We start from the raw sequence: 20,512 nt of genomic DNA on the forward strand, positions 1-20,512 counted from the left end.
GTAATTATAATCTCAAAACTTAAAAAAGTTAAAAATAATTATGTGTAGGAAGTGTTTCATTATAGATGCTTGGACCACTTCCTTTAAGGCCTCTCAGTTTTAAACATAGTCCAATCGAGTACAACCAAACTAGAGGGAAATTGATGTCAATTTTGCCATCTGCATAAATGGAAAAAATACATGCAAAAGAGGAAGTGTTCACTTTCAAGTCAGCATCTACCAGATCATCACTAATATTTTACAAGACTAACTTACCGCGTTTTTTACAATTCTATGATGCATGACCACTGGCTTAACCCTCTGCTAAATGCCAAAAACATGTCTACTCACAATCTTATCTGACAATCAGTTATGTTCAGACTGAACTTTTTAAAATGCCTTCTTCAATAAGTTTTCCCTATCTCAAGAGTAATAATCTTTCCAATTTCAAACTAAAGTTTGAAAGGAAGATATGAACTTTTAGGACAGAAGATACCAGCACAGTGAAAATCATGTGCTTGCCTGTTATCTATTTAAGTGGTTATGGTTGATTAAAAACTTCATATGTATTCACACTGCTCCGTTGTTTCATGTCATCTCATAAAAGGAATCCCTTCCTAAGGAGGTTAAGAATTGGTATATGACAAAACCAATGATGCAGAATTTTGCCAGAAATCTGAAAATATTTTAATAATCTTCCTGAATTCTCTCTCTTGGAGTTAACTGTACCTGACACTCTTTGAATGTGCTATGAAAGTGTATCAAACTGTGATAGATGAGAAAAAGCATTTTCCTCGGGAGTCCCATTGGCTTAGATCTCCTTTGTGGCAGAAGCCAGTTTGGTGTAAGCTGAGTAGGCTCAGGCAGCAGGAACCCACAGGAATGGTTGGCTATTCTATACACTTCCTGCCATTTCTCATCTTCACAACTCTACAGTAACTGCATCATCGTCACTGGGAGCCCCTAGGGATAATCTTACTTTCCAGTGGCTTTTTCCATGACCTGAAGAAAAAGGTGCTTGTTATTTAATAAAGAGTAAAGAGCAAGAGTTCCTAACACAGTCCTTCTAAAAATGGACATTGTTAATTTCTACTTTGTTTGCTGAGACTTGTGTCCTGTGGTATAATCAGGAGAAAGTTCTATTGCAGCTGAAAAAGATGAGTATTCCTATCTATTGAATGAAATATTCTGTATCTGTTAAGTCTAGTTGATCAGTACCAGTGGTTCTCAACCTGTAGGTTGAAACCCTTAGGTTGCCTGACCCTTTCACAGAGAGTTGAATACCAGATATCCTGCACATCAGATGTTTATTTGTTGTGTGTAATAATTAAAAACAATCAACGATATCGCCAGCTACACTCTAGTAACATGGTTTTCATGGGTTCCCCTCCCCACTGGGAGCTGCAAGCTGCAGTCTTCCCTGTTTCAGTTAGCCTGCCTCAGAACCACTCTATCTTCCCAGCCATCCCCTACCTGCAGCTAGCTGTCACAAATCCCTGTAACTGTCAAATCAAAACCCTAGAGGCTTGTATCAGTCAGATTTATATCAGTAAATTCTCAACCCACAAAACGCCCATACAATGAACCCAGAGCCAATTGATATTGATACAAGCTGCCTACCTAGACTGGACAAATTGTCCTTTATTATTTTATGCTCTTCTATGATATTCATAGCTATCTGTGGCTATTTAAAGCCACATGGATTGGATTCATCCTCTTCTTCCTCCATCTTCTGTCCTCTCTGTCCCTATCTGTCCCATCTCTAAAACTCTCAGCCTGCCTTCTTTTTTCACTGCCCAATCACAGGTTCTAGCTTTATCTTGTGCCTGCCCTTACTTGCATATAGACAGCAATCCACATTTATTATTCCTATCAGTAAACTAAATTAGTTATGAAGTAGCAGCAAAGTAATTTTATGCTTGGGAGTCACAACATAGCTAATTCCTTTTAGTTTAGAAGACTCAGAGTAGTATTTAAGTACTTTATGAAATTAACATTGCTAATTTATACTTTAATTACATTGTGATCTGGTAGGAAACAAAAACTATCTCCTTTTTGTTTCCAAAATTAGGTGCACCTAATTTTGTTGTACCTTCTTGAACTTTTATAAATATGATGTGTCCTTTTTAATATTTTTAGTCAGTGTGGGTTTGAACTCTAATATAAGGATAGCTATACTAGGTCCTTTGCTGCCAAGCTGTATGAGTTCAATTCCTGGTAATTTTAGTACTCCCACAGTGAAAGGACAAAACTACAAGTTGTCCTTGGACTTCCACACATGCCATGGTATGGACACACTTCTACACAAATAAATGTAATTTTAAAATCCTACATAATCCTGTATACAAAATGCTGAGACATATTGAATAGTAATTTATCAATCTCTTTATTTTGCTTGACAATGATCTCAGTCTCCTATTAAGTTGTTTTAACTGCTCAACAAAAATTTTTCAAGAAACTAAAGTTATCTTAGGAACGCACAAACCATTTTGGTGCTTACGGCAAGATTTTGATGTATAACCCAGGCTGGCCTTAAATTTGGGATACTACTAGCTCAGCTTCTGGAGAGTTGTGATTAGTCATGTACTACCACACCTAAGGAGGAACCTTCAATTCTCAAGAGGATCAAAATATTCAGAACTCGCAATGAATAAAAATTATCCTCATCAGGCCTTAGAGGAGATATGCTAACAATATGAAAATAATTCATCCTTTGCAAATATTTGAAAATGAGATATTTTTTATCAATTAGTCTTAAAGGATTTATATAAATATGATTTTTGGCCCAACTTCAAGATATGGCTATTACTATCAAGTAACAGATATAACATCTAAGAAATAAGATCATGAATATATCTATTTTTCTTAAAAAATCCTAAAGTGAGGCTGGAGAAACTGCAGAGCAGGTAAAGTGCAAGCATGGGGACCTGAATTCAGACCCACAGTACTCATGGGTACTCAGTACCTGTAACTCGTTAACAAGTGGGGACAAGGTAGACCCTGGAAGCCTGACTAGCCAGCAAGTCTAGGTGGTATGATAAAGACTCAAGCGACAACCTGGCTGAACAAAAAAAAAAAAAAAAAAGATGGACAGGGCTAGTAATGTAGCTTAGTGGTAGAATGTATGCCTTGCATATCTTAGAATCATTCCAAGTACTTCATGTGTCATGTATGTGGAGGGGAGGAGTCATTCTCAATGGTGACAAAGGTTTATGAAGTCTGCTTTTTCTTAACCAGTCCTAATCACAAAAGGACTTGTGGTACAACACTTGCTCTCAAAAAGGCAAATACACAAAAATTATAGATAATAAAACCTCCAAGGTACTGAAATATGAGACAGTAACACAACAGAAGCTACCAAATGGAAATAAGATCATTTGGGGAAATTTCAGGTTAGGTAAAACTTCAAGAGTATGTTTGGCCTATGATCAGAATGTTTCATTTTATACATACTGTACATCCCAAAAATATATATAAAAAAAAAGAACAACACTGGAGATCAGGTTGTAAATATTTATAGTTTCTCTCACTCACACACAATATTGTATGAGACATTACTAGTTTTCATATGCATCCATAGGATTAATACTCATATGGAGTATAACATGGAAAAGTGCAGAACTAAAGAAATAACTCTAACAACAAAAGAAGCACACGTTTCTTAAAATTTAAAAATATTGCACATAGTAAGGTTGCACAGAAATTACTGGCTGCTTTTACAAAAAGAATGAGGTATTAGTCAATCTCTAGATAAAGATAAGTGCAACAGAGTAACTACACACACACACACCAAAAACAAAAAACAAATTCATACGAAGACCTAGAAAGTCAACAAACAAAAATATTCAAAAAGAAGTTTACAAAGCTATGATTTTGATCATACAAAATCATTAGCCCATTACTAAAACACAATTTCTTGGCAATAGTTTATAAATTTTAAACTTTCTTCAGCTTAACTACGTGCAATACAATCATCCCCATCACACCAATTCTCCTGTAGAAGAGGAATCTTTCTGTGATAGACATCAAACCATCACTTTCTAAAGCTTTCAGTGGCAAAGAGCCAAAAACAATGGTGGTCTTCACTAAATGACTCAATTACAGCTTCATATACATTTAGTAGCCCGAGTTACAGGGACCATAGGCTGTGTAGTTTTAAGTTCCCAGAGGTTTCACTGCAAATATTATTCAAGTTCATACAATGCAAATCTATGATAACTTAAAATTTAATCATTATTTAATCATTAAGTATGTTGGGCTAACTGAGTTGTTTGGGATTTTCTTTTTTTGTTGGGGGAGGGAGGGGCAAATTAATGAGCCAAAGGACAGGTAAAGAGGAAAATCTATCTTTCAAATGATCTTTCAAAAGAACTTTTCCTAATCAGGAAAATTAGAATTGTTTACTAGCTGAATGTGTTTTGTTAAAAAAAAAAAAAAAAATTTCAATATATGAAATACCTAATAACAAACTGCTTAACATAAGTGAAATCATGCCAAACTAGTTCACAGAAAACTTTTTTCATCAGACATAGTGAGGAAGAGTAAACTAGGTGGGCTTAGTGGACACAGGAAAAGATCCAACTACTGTCCTGAACAGTCGGTGTACGTAGTAACCATATTCCCTCTCCGCTGAGTGACGGTCCTGCAGTGCTTGCTGGATCCATGAAATCTATTTTCAGTCTGTACTGTGCGTCGATTGGTGCTATCAAAGCCACTAAAAGAAAACATCTTCTCCATGTCTTCAAACATATCATCAAACAATCCACCTCCAAAAGAAAACTCCTGGAAGTGATGCCTTTGTCTACTGGAACCATCCTGGCGTGTCTGGAAGTGATTTTCAAAATGCTTCTTAGACCGAGTGTTCTGGTTCTGACCAAACAAATTAAAGTCTTTAAATAAGTCATCAAAATTGAAGTTAAATGACTGCTCAAAAGGACTTCCATTGCTTCTTTGTCCTTTGCCATTAGTAAAAGCACTGTGTCCAATTATATCATACTCTTTCCGTCTATTGGCATCCGAGAGTGTTTCATATGCTGAAACAGATAAAAAGCCTTTTAGGAACTGAAGATAAGATATTCCAAACTGTATTATACAAACTTCAAATACATGACTTCAACTTATGTGTTTCATATCACAAACTATTACAAATAAAAATAAAGCTAAAATAAAAGTTGTAAAACAAGGCAGGTATTAACTGTCATATTAAAAAATAAATCATCAAATGTATTCAACTAATAGAAAAATCCGTTTTACTTTCTTACCATGTTGAAGTAAATGTTTAATTCCAACTCTCTACATAAGCCCATTCACCATTAACTACTTAATGTCCATGATGTATGGTTTGTTTTAGAACTAGTATTATGACAGAATGTTCTTTACATATTTTTAAATACCACTGGCTTTAAATGTAAATGAAATGAAGAAACTTAAGCTACTTTTTTATATTAAGTCAATACTTAATAAATTAAGTTTCTTAAGTCAATTGATAATTTTGGTTTTCTAACACTCCTTTTTATACAGAGTGGTTTCATAAATAACAAAAAAAGATAAATGGTACACTGCCAACATTTTTAGAACTGTAAAACAATAAAATGACCTACCACAATTAATTTACTTATTCAGGAACCAGGTATTTTTCTAACAAACTACAAAATCCTATATACCACCTCTCCCATCTCCATAACATCTCTCCCACAAAATTATCAGTTACCATTCCCCTTACTATAAATACCCGTGAGATATCAGGAAGAAATCATTTACTTACCTTCTGCAATCTCTCTGAATTTTGCTTCAGCATCAGGGCTTTTATTTTTATCAGGGTGGTACTTCATGGCTAATTTGTGAAAGGCCTTTTTGATTTGTCTCTCTGAGGCTGACTTTGGCACACCTAAGATATCATAGTAGTTTTTTGAGGCCAGGATTAATTCTGTTATCATTAGAATGCAGATGGCAAAGACGAAAACTGACTGTGGAGTTGCCATTTCTAATAACCTAAGAAAGAAAACAATGTTTTGTTTTGTTTTGTTTTTTAAATCCAAGGAAGTTATCTTAAAAAAACAATCAAACTCAATAAACCTTTGGTGTAAAAGACAGCATCAAGTTGTTATACACATAGTACCATATAGTCATGTTCTTGTGCTGTCTGATATTAAGAGTCTCTTAGCAAGACTTTGCTTATCTTCTGAAAAGATAAAATTGATACTTTCTTTGGATGGCTTAGAATTTCTACAATTTATGTTGGTGATGAACTTTTGTTTGCCTGTTCAGATTATTTAAGACAGCATCTTCCTTTCTCAGTGCTGTCTTCACTACCACATTTAGTTTTAGAATATGAACCAATCATTGAAAAAAAAAAATCTGTCTTTTCTATGCTTGGCTAGAACTTCACCAGAAAGGCAAAGGTGGGGAAGGAAATTTTTTTTCTTAAACTTGTGAAATCTATTTGCTCTTAAAGGGGTTAAATTAGTCTGTTTTCATAAATCTAAGTTCCCAAATACTTTAGAAATATCGTTAAGTAACTTCTGCTCAAGGCTCACGATTAATAAAATTTAATACTGCTATGAAAGCTGGGCTACAAGAGGAAGAAAAGAGTTTGTACTTTGGAGAAGTTAGGTTTCCCAGATTTCTTAGAGTTTCTCTTTAAAACACAAAGTTTTACCTAAGAATTACTGATAACATAATGACTCAAGATGAAATGTATCTACTTGCTTTTTTGAATGCTGTACTACAGAAGTCCTTAATGACCTATGATGACATAACAAGGCTGATGAAAAAGGCACTATGGTTTGGGGAAACTGCCAGCCAACCTCTCCTGTGGCCTATTCTAAGCATAATTAGCAGGTAGATTACTTTTTTCCTGAGAATTAGTCATAGTCACGCGTACTAGGTACAACCTCTGGGTCTAAAGAACTCAAGCAGAAGCCTGGCGTAGTGCCCCATGCCTTTAATCCCCACGCCTTTAATCGTAGCACTCAGAAGGCAGGGGCAGGCGGATCGCTTTGAGTTCAAGACCTACATAGTGAGTTCCAGGGCAGCCAAATCTACCCCTGACTAAAAATAAGTACACAATATTTTTTTAACTTAATGTAACCAGAGCATGTCCGGTGGACGGCAGAGACTGCGATTGTTCGCTAGTAAAAAGGGCTAGTCGACAACTGACAGCAAGGCGGCTAGGTGAAGAATAAACGAGATTCTGCCCACTTCAAGCTAACACTGGAGATGTTTTAGTGGCCTAGCCACTCCATCAAACTCACTCGGTTTAAACAATGGGAACGTCCTCCCCGACCCTGCCATTGGGTCGGTCCGGCATCCCGGCCCACTCCACTCAGTGCGGCAACTGCCTGCTCCGACCCCACCGGCGAGCTCCGCCGGCCCGGCCCCGGGGAAGCTGACCCCAACCCCACCCTAAGCACCGGCTGTGACGCAACCATCTCGGGGTACCGCGCTTCGCTGCCCAAAGCAACTGAGCAACCGTAGGACACCAAGGCCAAGCCGGCACACAAAGCGGGACGCGACTCAAGCGCCGCCCTCCCAGGTCCTTACCCGTGCGCCCCGACGCAGCTTCTCCAAACCGCGGCGGCCCGGCTCCGGCTCCGGCTCCGGCTCCGGCTCCGGCTCCCTCACCCTCGCCGCACACGCTCCGACCTCGCCTCTAACAGCCGAGCAACCTTCGTCCTGTTCGGCCCGCTCACTACTGGCGGGAGCCTGTTGCTGGCACAACCGCCTCTAGAGAAGACCTACACGAAACGCTTCCCCATTGGCTCCCGTCGGCCCACCTGACTTTGGCGCCCTACGCGCACGTGGAAAACTGTTGTTGCCGTTTGATCCCTACGTCACTTCCGTTGCCACCCTCCAGGGGGCGGTGCTAAATGTGAGGAAACGGAAGTGAGTCGACGATTTCCTCATCCTTCCCTGGGGCGCATCGCTGCGCAGGCGCTGTAAATGGTGAGCCTGGCCCTGCGGCCCCGCCTAGAGAACAGTGCTCTCTGGCGCCCCTCGCGGGCGGAAAACTTCGCTACTGCGTGGCCATCGCTCTCGCGGTCGTGACCGGAAGATGAGCTATTATTCGTAAGTGGCCAGGTGACCTGAAAACTCAGTCTCACACTTAAACGGTTTATCCGTCATCTGTTAGTCCTCAATTCCCCAGAAGGCGTGAGCCCACTGTTTCTTACACTGCTTTGTAGGCGAGACCGTTCTGTGTTGGTTTAACACAGCAAAGTTTGCAGGGTGCTCGGGCTTTTGCAGCCCTTTCCGTGCCTCAGCTGACCTCATTTCAACAGTAGGTATGTTTAAAGTACATCTGAGCCGCTATGTGGGAAGGTGAGGTTCCTATGAGGTTGATCACACAGGTAGAATAAAACCCTCTTTCTCTCTCTCTCTCTCTCTCTCTCTCTCTCTCTCTCTCTCTCTCTCTCTCTCTCTCTTATATTTATTAATTTGTTTTATGTGAGTGCACTATCTCCATGTACACCACCCTGCCAGATCCCCTTATAGATGGTTGTGAGCCACCATCTGGTTGCTGGGAATTGAATTCAGAACCTCTAGGAAGAGCTGGAAATTCTCTTAACCACTGAGCCAACTCTCAACGCCCACAACCCTGTTTCTCCTACGAAAACTGAGGCCAAAAAAATATAAGCAACCTTGAAAACTGCCAGACTGGAGTTATAACTTGTCCCTTTATGTCTTCAGTTACAAAAGAGAGCATGATAGATATTATCTGAATGACAGCACAAAATATTTCAGAAAAAAAATATGTAAGTACTTAGTTTTATTCAGAAGCCAAGGCAAGTTTGTCAGATTGCAAAGCCAGGTTTGCCGAGTTCAAATCCTGGTTCCCTTGCATTGTAACTGAAAGACCTTTTGCTTAAGCTTTCAGCACCTCTGATTTCTCTTCTGTACTGGTAAACAGATAAGTACTTAAGAGGGAGTATATTGTTATGTGAAAATCAATGTATTTAAAACATCCATTTCCTTTCCTCTTGTAAAAAAAAAAAAAAATCCTGGAGCTAAGCTGACTTTTCTGCTACTTCAAACTTTATTCTGCGAATACAGTTTACTTTAGTCCCAATGCTGTTATTCAATAATGGCTCAGTCAATAATGATGAAACATTATAAACACAAGTAATTCCCACTGCATGGTATTTCCATGAATGGTTTCCTTGAATCCCTTCCACAAAATGCAGTCATATCTGGGAGGAAAAAGAAAATTTTAACTTGTGGTTACTTGAAAGCCCAGTGTCCTAATACTGAGGGCTCTAGCTCTGAGAGTTGAAGTAAAAGATCATCCAGGTTTCTTTGGTCAGTATGGAGGGCATAGTTTCAGAATCAATTTTTTCCTATGGTCAATTAGTAAAACTCTATTACTTCATTTGTATGCATTGAGTGTTCAGCTCATACCGTGGACAAGGCATGGTGGTGCACATTGATAATCTCAACACTCTGGATGCTGAAGCAAGACAATTGGGAGCTCAAGGCCACATTGGACATCATAGGAGAGATCATGTAAGCAAAAAGAAAAAGGAAAGTTAATAGTGCAGTTATCTTAAAAATTCAAAGAAATTACAGAAGATAGTTGTAATGGTTTGTATATTTGTGGCCTAGGAAGTGGCTCTATTAGGAGGTATGGCCTTGTTGGAGTGGGTGTGTCACTGTGGGCATGGGCTTAAGACCCTCACCCTAGCAGCCTTAAGATGAAGGTGTAGAACTCTCAGCTCTTCTTGCACCAGGCCCTCCTGGACACTGCCATGCTCCCGTCTTGATGATAATAGACTGAACCTCTGAACTTGTAAGCCAGCTTCAAATGTTATCCTTTATCATACTAGCAGTGGTCATGGTTTTACAGCAGTAAAAACCTAAGATATAAGTTGGTACCAGGGACATGGGTATTGCTGTGATAGGCCTGACCATGCTTTTGTTTGGAAGAATGTGGATTCTGGAACTTTGGATTTGGAAAGCAGTAGACTACTTTAAATGGGGCTTAATGGGTTATCCTAGTAGGAATATGGAAGTCTTTGCTACTGAGAGTGATTTGACTTATGCAGCCCTGGCCCAAAGAGGTTTCAGAAGAGAATTTCAGTATGTGGTATAAAGACTGTTTTTGTTGTATTTTGGTGAAGACTATGGCTGCTTTTTGCCTTTGTCCGAAGAGTCTGTCTAAAGCTAAGATAAAGATATTTATATTAATTGCATTGACAAAGGAAGTCTTAAGAGATGCCCAACATAGACTCTGTTCTCTGGTTAAGTCTCATGAAGAACATTTTGAACAATCACGTAGTTTAGAAAGGAAAAATATAAAGTATATGGTTAGAGCATTAAAGGGGCACCAGTAAGTGAAATGGAGCAGAATCATGTATTCAAGGATATCACTGAATTAAGAAAGTGAGACTTTGGAGCAAGATCCTACCTTGCTAAATTTAGATCCAGGCATGGTGGCACACACCGTTAATCCCAGGAGATAAAGTGCAATAGATCTCTGAGTTCAAGGCCAGCCTAGGACAGAGCAAGTTCTAGGTGAAGAAAAGCTTTAATCAAAATCAGGTGTAGTGATGACCACCTTTAATCCCAGGAGACTGGCATGCAGCTCTCTGAGTTCAAGGTCAATCTACAGTGCAATCTACAGCCAAGCTTGGGCAGTGAAGGAGTTGCAAAAGAGGAAGCTAGTGATACTGTGACCATGTTCCAGGTCCTACAAGCAGCAGAACTAGTCAGCTTTGACTAAGTGGCTCTGGCTTTAGAGTCAAGAATAGAAGGGATTACTTGCACAATTGATGCTTGTTAGCTGGAACTAAGAAACTAGTGGTGATAAAGAAGAGACCAGCATTACTGAGGTGAAATTTTCTGGGAAGTGTTTTCTGAGAGCACAAAGAAACTGTACTAGAGATAGCCAAAATTGTACCTCGTTCTGCAGCTGTACTGGGTAATGTATAAGATTCACCCAGGTGGTACTGGTTTTGAAGATATGAAGGCATCCTGAAGAACAGCTGAGGCTTGGCACTGTGAGAGGCCATGGAAAGTCATTGGTGAAGGTGCAGCCTCAGTTGCAGTTGATGGCCCAGGACTGAAGGGGTTGGTCATGCAAAAAGCTAAGACTTGGCAGCATGAGGAAAGCCTATGAGAGGCTATTGGTGAAGCCTAGTTGCAGCAGAAGACCCCAGTGTATTGGAGACACCAATACAATGGGATGACACCAAGAACAGCAGTGCTATAGAGTGGATCAACTTGAGCTTAGAGTGCTACAGGGGGCAAAACTGGAGAAGATATGCTCTTTGGGGGAGCCCAGAAGATCAGGTGTGGTTCTCAGACATTGAAACAAGAAGCTGTAAGTTTGAAGTTGCCTTGGAACCCCCAAGATGTTCAAGATGCCAGAGCCATGGTCTGTCTACTGAGAAAAGCTGCTAACAGAGTGGAACCAGCTAAGGTGAAAGAAGTTTGTTGCTGTCAACAAAGATGAAAAAGGAGCTGGAGTTCTGAAGACCACTTTGACATCACACATGGAGATGCAGAGTTTGGACTTTGTCCAGCTGGTTTCCTGTCTTGCTTTAGGGGTTACAGTTAAGTGATTGTGATGAATCTCAGAAGAGACCTTGAACTTTGGACTTTTAACATTTTTTAGGCTGGTATAGACTATGGAGACTGGTAGTCGAACTAAATGTATTTTACACATGGTATATTTAGGTATGGTCCCCATAGACTCATATGTTTAAACAAGACTATGGGGGCCAGGGAGTGGAATACGATAGTTTGTATATGCTTGGCCCAGGAAGTGGCACTATTAGAAAGCATGGCCTTGTTGGAGTAGGTGTGTCACTGTGGGCATGGGCTTAAGACTCTCACTCTAGCTGCCTGGAAGTTAGTCACTAGCAGCCTTCAGGTGAAGATGTAGAACTCTCAGCTCTTCTTGCACCATGCCTGCCTAGATGCTACCATGCTCCCACCTTGATGATAATGGCCTAAAACTCTGAACCTGTAAGACAGCCCCCAGTTAAGTGTTGTCCTTTATGACTTGCATTGATCAAGGTGTCTGTTCACAGCAGTAAAAACCCTAAGACAATAGTGAAACAAAATATCAAAAAAAAAATTAAGTCAATGTGAGAAATTATTCAGGAAAAATCTAGATTTCTTAAAGAGCATGGTGAACATCCCTGTTCATAATTAGAGGACATCAGGACGCGAACTTAAGCAGGGCAGGAGCTAATGGGGGGTGCTGCTTACTAGCTTGTTCTTCCTAGCTTGTTCAGCTTGCTGGTGATCGTTACAGAGATTCTTGCTTTTGCAGTACTCAGTAATAGATTACTTAGATATTATATGCAAGCTAATCATTTGGCAAAACTTTAAAAAAATACATCAAAGTTCTCTTTCTTTTTTAAAATTTCACTTTTCCTCTACATTACAAAGAAAGAATTGAAAAGTGGTTAAAGAATATGAAGTGAGATTCTCAGGTTCCCAGTAAGTACCAATTCCTGTGTAGTGACCATTTTACTCCTGACTCTCTTGCCATCAGATAGGGTATCCATTTTTTTAAAAGCAAACTGTAATCCCAACAATATTTTTCTTTGCCTGAACACTGTCAAGTATTGAAGGAGTGGAGAGGGAGTAAAGTTGAGTAGGGTGGCCCATTACTGGGATGATTTTCAAGGTGATTGAGTAGAGAAAGCAAAAAAGATTACTAATGAGAAATGCATGAGAGAAAAACAACACTAATTTGTACCAGTACTAAAAGTATGACAATATATTTAAAATTTAAATTGTTATGAAGCCATTTAAAACAACAACAAAAAATAGCACTTGGATACATACATTGTATTAAAATTAACTAATAGGTTATGCTTTCATACCAGTCATTTAAAAACCTAAAATGTTTGTCATATATTGAAGAGTGTACTGCTCTTAAAAATTAATTAAAAATATACTAAGTAGAAGTTTCTTGCTTAAATACATTTGTTTGGCCAGTATACTACTTAAAGTTATAGCTTCATGGTTCCAACTGATAAGAGTCTATATATTTTTCAGATTTTAAAATATTTTCTAGGGAGAAGATATTGCTGAAAAAATAAAAATAAGTCTCAGAAGAGAAAATTGAGAGATGAGAAAGAAGTATGCCTAAAAGCTAAGTCTTAAGAATCATTTGTATCCTTGTATTTCCTTTAAACAGCAGCAATTTTGGGTTAGAATTTTGGAGATGGGTAGGTGACCCCATCCCTTAACTGTGGGGAGCTATGCCTAAACTCTAGTTATAGTCTCAACAGGTTCTCCCTCCCCTCTGTAGGGTATTTCAGTTGATGTCATCACCATGGGGTCCTGGGAGGCCCTTTCTTTCCCAGCATCTGGGACTTTCTGATTCCCATCCAGAGACTGCCTCATCTGGGGATCCATCCCATACGCAGACACCAAACCCAGACACTATTGCTGATGCCAAGAAGTGCTTGCTGACAGGAGTCTGACACAGCTGTCTCCTGAGAGGCTCTTTGAGCTATAAGAGCAGCATCTAGGAAGATGAATTATAAACCAACTACAACAGGAGAGCTGGCTATCTGAAGAAAATGTCAAGATAGCAGAACTATTTCAGAATGTATGACGTCAGCATGATATAAAGATGTTTTTAAGGTGTGGTCTTTGCGTAAGCTTTTCCAGCTTAATCATGTGAAGTGAACTTTGTCCTATAAATAAAGTTCTTTGAAGCTATTAAATTGCTCTAATGTTACAACACAACATAGTGTTCATAGAATGCTTGTTAAAAAGGGGGAAACTAGAAGAGCTGCTTGACTGAAGAAACAGTTTTATTACTTGATAATTTTCCTATTAGAGTTAAAATGGTAAGATTTATTTATTAAATAATAAAAAAATGTAAAAACTGCCCAACTACATCAGTGCTGGAAATTTTACTTTCATATGACTTGAACAAGCCAGTATCTGAACCCTCAGAACGCTGGGGATATAGTTCTGTGATAAAGCACTTGCCTAGTTTGTACAAGGCCTTTGTGGTCTACTCTCAGAACTGGAGGAAAAGGAGAGCCACGGTCCCTAATCTGTGAATTAAGAGCATTTACTATATCATTAGTATTCTGTTTCTTTGAAGATAATTTGCTTAGAACAGAGTTTCTGCACGTTGATATGTACTAATAGTAAATGATGGCTAGAATTTAATACTAACTATTAGATTATCCTCAATATAGTTTGTGTGTTGTGTAACCATTCGACTGTAGTTATGTACCTATAATATAAAGGAAAATACCACTATTTGCATTTTATTTCAGTTGACCTCAGCTGTTAAGAGAGATGCTTTAAAGTTGAAAGAAAATACATATTTCAGTACTTTATATATGTGATTCACCATTATAATATAGCCATTTAAGTGTCTTAACACACTGTGTTTATGAACCTATATTTATAAACCAAAAAGCTCATTGACACTAATTTTAAATATATCTTACAAATAAATCATAGTTTGTATTTATTTCTTAATAGGTATGTTTTTTGAAGTACATTTCTATCAAGTTTACATCAAAAATAGTATAACTTAGTATTCATTCCCTCCTAAGTATACTTTAGTATCTTATAAGAAGAAATTTTAACTATTTAAGACTTTAGAGAGAATTGATGGTGATAAATTAAGTAAAAATACTGTTTTGGTCCATATTGGTTTTTGTTTGGTATATGATTTTGTTCCATTCTCCTGCTGATCCTAATTCACGCTACCCTCACCTCCCAGGTGAAAGAGACACAAGGTTTGGATGTGATACATCATTCAGGTCCAGGTCACCCCAGCAAGGACTCACTTGCAAGGCAGTCAGCTGCTCAAGATTATGGTGGATATTTCTTCAAATTCTTTCTGCTCATTGTTGGTCTCCTTTGCATTTTTGTTCTTGGCTTCATCTTTGTCCAGTTTCACAAATTCACTGAGAGTTATTCAAATGTTGCTGGATAGTGAGGAATGACTGTTCTTTATTCACCTCTGTGGGGTCAGCATCTGATTCTCAGCAGTTTAAACTTGAAACAGAAAAAAAAAAGCAAACAAACAAAAAACACTTTTCTGCCATCCTCTCTGGAGTGCAGAAGCAGCCCTTCAGGATGGGCCAGTTCTTGAAGGTGGAGATGCAGTGGTCCTTGAGAAACAGGTGCCAGGCCAGAGGGCAGTGCCAGAGTCTCCAAGACACTGTCACCACAACACTCTATATTGAACTTAAGAGAAATGAATGTAAAACTAAAGACTGTTATGGCATAGGTTGAAGATGGGCTGATTTTTTTCCTGAGAACAACTGAACAACTGAATGTGTTACTTCTTAAGACCTTGAGCAAGGTGGTATTGGTCTCATTCTTAGATTTTTGTTCAATGGAAAACACTATTGACTGATGGTTCTGAAAATTCTATAATATAACAAATATGTTACATTATAGAAAATAGGCAACTTAGAAAATAGGAGGTGCTCAATAAATGTTAGTTGTTCCCAAATAACAATGTTTTGTAAGTGGGATGTTGATTATTTTTAACCATACTGGACTTCATTTCTTCAGGATACTAAAATCAGTTGGTATATACACCTATACACACACACACACACACACACACACACTGTTTTATTGGTGACTATAAGCAAAAGCAAACTGTTTCCACATTACATTCTGTTGATATACAATTTAAGTAATACAAAAATAATCTTACAAGTGTTAATATCATATTAATTTCCTATTTCTTTTAGTTATATCATTTTCTTCCTGAATAGGCATAAATCTAGCTGGGTTCCTTGAAACTTAATAGGCTAAAATAAGATATTTTCTTGTCTTGACTATAATAAACCAAGGATGTTCTCAATCTAACCCAGTTAATCTCTGTGGTAGTTTAAATGAAAATGACCCCATAGGCTCTTATGGAGTGACATTGTAGAAAGACTGGCCTTATTGGAGTAGGTGTGGTCTTGTTGGAAGTAGGCCTGTTACTGGGTGTGGGCTTGAGCTCAAACTAGGCCTAGCAGATCAGTTAGACTGGTTCTTTCCCAAATGCTATGGATCAAGATATAAAACTCTCAGCTGCTTCTCCAGCACCATGTCTGCCTGCACACTGCCATTCTTCCCACCATGACAATAATGAACTAAACCAATGAAATTGTAAGCCAGCCCCAATGAAATGTTTTCATTTGTAAGAGTTGCTTTGGTCACTGTGTCTCTTCACTGCAAGAAAACCATAAGGATTTTTTTTGTTTTTTTTTTTTTTTTGGTTCTTTTTTTCGGAGCTGGGGACCGAACCCAGGGCCTTGCGCTTCCTAGGTAAGCGCTCTACCACTGAACTAAATCCCCAGCCCCATAAGTTTTATTTTCAAATTCGGACTTGCTTCATTTTTTATTTGACTATTACAGGAACCACTTCGTCATTCTTGCACATATTGTTAACTGCCTTTTAGTTTTATTAAATAAAAGCCAACCTTGCCATTATGACTGTGATCTATCCTTGTGTTTATCCTGTGTTCTACCCACGCTAGATTTCCTAGTACTTCCCAAACACACTAGACAAATACACCATCCCTGTGTCTACTCATTTTATTCTCTAACCTCAGCCACTACACACACACACACACACACACACACACACACACACACACACACACACACACTTTGGCTGTAATGAGATTTTATTTTTGTTTTTAAGTCAAAATTGTTTCTTGTCTATTTTATACAGGGCTTTGGGTTTTGTGGATATTGGTTTTGAGACATGATCTTACTATGTAACCCAAGATAATCTCAAACTTTACCATCCATCCTCCTGCCTCTGCCTGTAGAATTCTTTGAGTAGAAAGATATACCTGGCCTGGGCTTTGTTTTGTAACACCATGACAGCACTTGTGTACTTTTTATATCATTGTCATTATTATATCTATAGCTCCCTCTTTCACTGTATTGTGGGCTTTTAGGGTTGTTTTCTGTTGTTACACTCCTCTTTGTTCTTCTATAATGTGACTTTACAGTTCTTCTATCTAGAGATAGAGTTGTTTTACCTCCTTGAATCTGGGTAGGCTCTGTGACTGATTATATCAGTAGAATGTTACAAGTGCAACACCGACAATTCCAGATTTTTCCTTTCATTATCCTGTTATCTTCCATGTCCTTTGGGAGCTCTTAGATGGTCAGATGCCATGTAAGATAGTCCCCCACCTCCATAACATTGAAAAGTCCATTCCTCATAGGCTGTAAAGACAACTGATTCTAAAGTACAGGCTGCTCTAAATGACAGCAATGCAGCAGAGAGAAACCTCTCTGAGCACTTCTCACATTGCTCTACAAAACTGTGGGCAAAGTATTTCTTTTAAGGTTGTAATTTTTGGATGTGTAATTAGACAACTAAAACTATTATTTATATCATCTTCTTCATTGCTACTCACGATCACTTGTCCTATAAAACATTATGCTTCTTTTTATTCTTATTCGTCTAAGTTCAGTTCCTGGTTGGATTCAGATATCTTTTCTTTCTTTTGTTTTTTTCCCTCTCTTTTTATTTTTCCTGTAACATCAGATTACCTAACTGGAAGAAATCACAGAAATGTCCAGATTTGATTCTAAACAAATGACTACAGTTAACTTCAAATGGTAGTGTTAACTTTTTCTCTAGTGAGTGTTTAACTGCTCTCTAATTCTTTTTCAAACTCTTCCCTCTCCTACCTCAGCCTTCTGATTTCATTTGTCATCATGTGCTTCACAGAGAAAATCATAAGCATGCTTAACTATGGACTAAACTGGGCTCCCAAATACCCGTTTGAAAGCGCTAATCTCCAACTGTCCATATTTAGAGATAGGGGCTTTAAAGAAGTAAGTTAAATGAGTACATGTGGGATCCTGATGCATGGGATTCGTGTATTCATGAGAAGTACCAGACAGATGCTCGTCTTCTCCCTTTGCAGCCATGAGTGTGCTTTGTCATTAACTTAATTAACAATTAAGATGCTTGTTAATATCTCATGCCATTAAAAAAAAGTCAGAGAAAGAGATTTCAAGATGGTCATGGCCACCAGAACCTGTGTGATCTCAGGACAGGTCCAAGGAGCCTGAGAGACCATGGAAGCTTCAAGGGGAGATATGACAGCAGAGGATGAGCCTGCAGAGCTGACAATATCTCCGAACAACTAAAATAAAAGGGAAGGTCTTACAGGAAGATGCTTTTAAAAAGTGGTTTCACTAGAAAGAAAGTGAACTAGAAACACCGTGGCAGCAAGTATAGAAGTGAGATACAATGCATGAAGGAGCACATAAGGAACAAATAGGGCCTAGTTCTTGGGCAGCTAGGAGACTGGGGCTACCAGTAGGCCTGCCTGTCCCCATTGCTACCTGCTAAGCCTGTGTTGCCACTAGACAACACAGTGGAGCCTCTGCCACTGCTGCAGTCGGAAGTGCTTACCTGACTGAGGAGGGGAGATTGGGGACTCCAGAGCTGGCAGGATGACCAGGCCCAGGGCAGGATTGGAGTTCAACAGCCTGGATTTCTAGCAGGTCCTACCCCTAACATGCTGCCACACTGTACAATCACCATGACTCTGAACAACAAGATATTGGAGATGAAGAATGGTTCATTTTCTGGATTAAGTCTCCTCGAAAAACTTCTGTGGTCTGTATTACCATGTAGGCCATGCTGGTGTCGTGATCTGAGTTGCTGCTAGAAAACCATATGGATCATAATTACCATTCTTCATTGCTAATATCTTGTGCTGCCATCTGCAGACTCCTAAGACTGAGACCTATTGAAGGCTTCTGTGAGAATCCCTGCCCAAAATAAAGTCCAGACAGAGATCTATTAAAGAGAGTCCTTAAAAACTTTGATACAAGTATTGAAGTGTAGTTCTTCAAAGTTGATAGCTTCTGGCTGGGGGTGGGAGTCAGGAAAGACCCAGTTTTCTTTAAGAGGCTGGGCCCTGGAAGTTTAGTCATTTCCAATGAGCATATGAGTAACACAAATTGGACTTGGTGGTGTTTGTGGGAGTAAAAAGTTGGGAGGGTGGACCTGGGAGGAATGGGAAGCACTAGGTACACTGTATGAAATTACCAAATAATTAATAAAATTTCTATGTTGAGGAAAAAAATAAAGGAGTAGAGATTACATTTGAAAGGGTTGATAAAAAGTGAATAACCTAATGAAATAAAGCTTTATATTACTCAGAATAATGAATCCCCATCAAGATGTCATACTCTGATCTCCAGGATGAGTAGATGTCACCTTACAAGGCAAACAAAAGATATTCTGCAGATGTAGTTGATATTGCAGACCTCTGGATACCACCATGCCTTCCCAGCCATGTCGAACTGTACCTTCAAAGTGGACATACAAAAATAAACCCTTAAGTTGCTTTGTCAGGTTTTTTTTTTTTTCACATCAATGAGAAAAGTAACTAATGCAATTGGAGAACCTCTTCTTACCAGAGAGATACAATATGAAGACTCAATCCACTTTGCTAACTTTGAAGGCAGGAAGGAGAAACTGAGGAACATGGCAGCATCCACAAACTAGAAACACCTCTCAGACTACAGCATCAGAAAAAGTGATGACCTCATTCCTAAAACAGAAAGGAATCCAGTTCATCGCACAATCTAAACAGATATATTCTCCCTCTAGAATGAAATACATTCCACTATCACCCTATCCCTGACTTCTAAAGAACTATAAAAATATTTCTATTGTTTTAATCCACTATATTTAACAGCAGCAATAAGAAAGTAATGCAAGTGGTTAATTTGAGATTCAGATTTCTTTTATTCAGCTTAAGTATCCTCCCAGATGCCTTAAAAGTACATCTTGTCTTAGCCTGTTTTCCTTAATTCACTCAGACAGCTTTCTTATTGAAATACAATTAATTCTTTATTCAGAGGTTGCAAGCATTGAATAAAATGTGAAATTATTTAAAAACTTTAAAGGCTATAGAAATATCACATACTAACATTGTTACTTGAATTCTCTTTATAATGGTCTTATACCAAAACTCAAACACTATATTTATACTCCTGTATTTATTCACTGAGGCCTAATAGACCCAGAATTTGAAATTTATTACTACCTTCATCAAAATGTGGTGGGGAGTAGTAGTCTTAGTGTTTTGATTCCTTGAGTACCACCTCAACAACCCTGTGAAAATGTGGGTGGAATTCAGTTATTGTCATGTGAGATAAAATAAGCTACAGATTTGCTCCAAACACTTGCATTCTAATATCAAAATATTTCCTAGGATTTATGCATAGTCCTTACAACTTTGTGAACATCTAAATATTAGAGTAAATGTGCCTCAGATTCTGAGCGGAAATAGGACAAATTATGTGAATAGATGGATGAAAGGGAGGAAGACAGGACTGAAAAGAGTGTGCATGAGTAGATTGCTAGATGGCAAATACAGGGAATTTGCATGAGACAGTTAAGAATTCTTAGGACTCAGGGTGTAAAGAGGAAACAGGGTAAAGTGTTCTACAGTCTCATTAGTCTCTATAACAGGAACTTCCCTCCTCTTCTGTGAAGTGAGAGTCTAGATAGCTACTTCCTCCTAAATGGCACCTGTTCCACTCTATGGTT

General features: G+C 38.6%; 1 protein-coding gene and 2 long non-coding RNA genes across 6 annotated transcripts in view; 1 reads left to right on the plus strand and 2 right to left on the minus strand.

Annotated features, from left to right (window-relative positions):
• Nucleotides 1–3,478: 3,478 nt before the first annotated feature.
• Nucleotides 3,479–7,677, minus strand: Dnajb9 (DnaJ heat shock protein family (Hsp40) member B9). Of its 2 annotated transcripts, none has more exon segments than NM_012699.3 (3): nt 3,479–5,012; nt 5,744–5,970; nt 7,522–7,677. In NM_012699.3, coding segments are annotated over 2 exon segments (669 nt in total). In that variant the 5' UTR covers nt 5,961–5,970; nt 7,522–7,677; the 3' UTR covers nt 3,479–4,560.
• A 289-nt stretch (nt 7,678–7,966) lies between these two features.
• Nucleotides 7,967–13,836, plus strand: LOC120103526 (uncharacterized). The gene is made up of 2 exons (XR_015622393.1): nt 7,967–8,046; nt 13,244–13,836. It is a non-coding gene; the product is annotated as an uncharacterized LOC120103526 (long non-coding RNA).
• A 5,168-nt stretch (nt 13,837–19,004) lies between these two features.
• LOC148005222 (uncharacterized) overlaps nt 19,005–20,512 on the minus strand; it is a 42,203-nt gene continuing 40,695 nt past the window's right edge. Inside the window, exons 4-6 of one of the 3 annotated variants that reach the window (XR_015622390.1) lie at nt 20,007–20,074; nt 19,372–19,508; nt 19,008–19,263 (exon numbers count right to left, since the gene is read on the minus strand). This is a non-coding gene — a long non-coding RNA (uncharacterized LOC148005222). Of the gene's footprint in view, nt 19,264–19,371; nt 19,509–20,006; nt 20,075–20,512 lie in introns of all 3 variants that reach the window. The other 2 variants (XR_015622392.1, XR_015622391.1) reach the window with 2 other exon arrangements.

Source organism: Rattus norvegicus, chromosome 6 (assembly GCF_021556685.1).
Source record: "Rattus norvegicus strain SHRSP/BbbUtx chromosome 6, alternate assembly SHRSP_T2T, whole genome shotgun sequence".
NCBI lineage: Eukaryota > Metazoa > Chordata > Mammalia > Rodentia > Muridae > Rattus > Rattus norvegicus.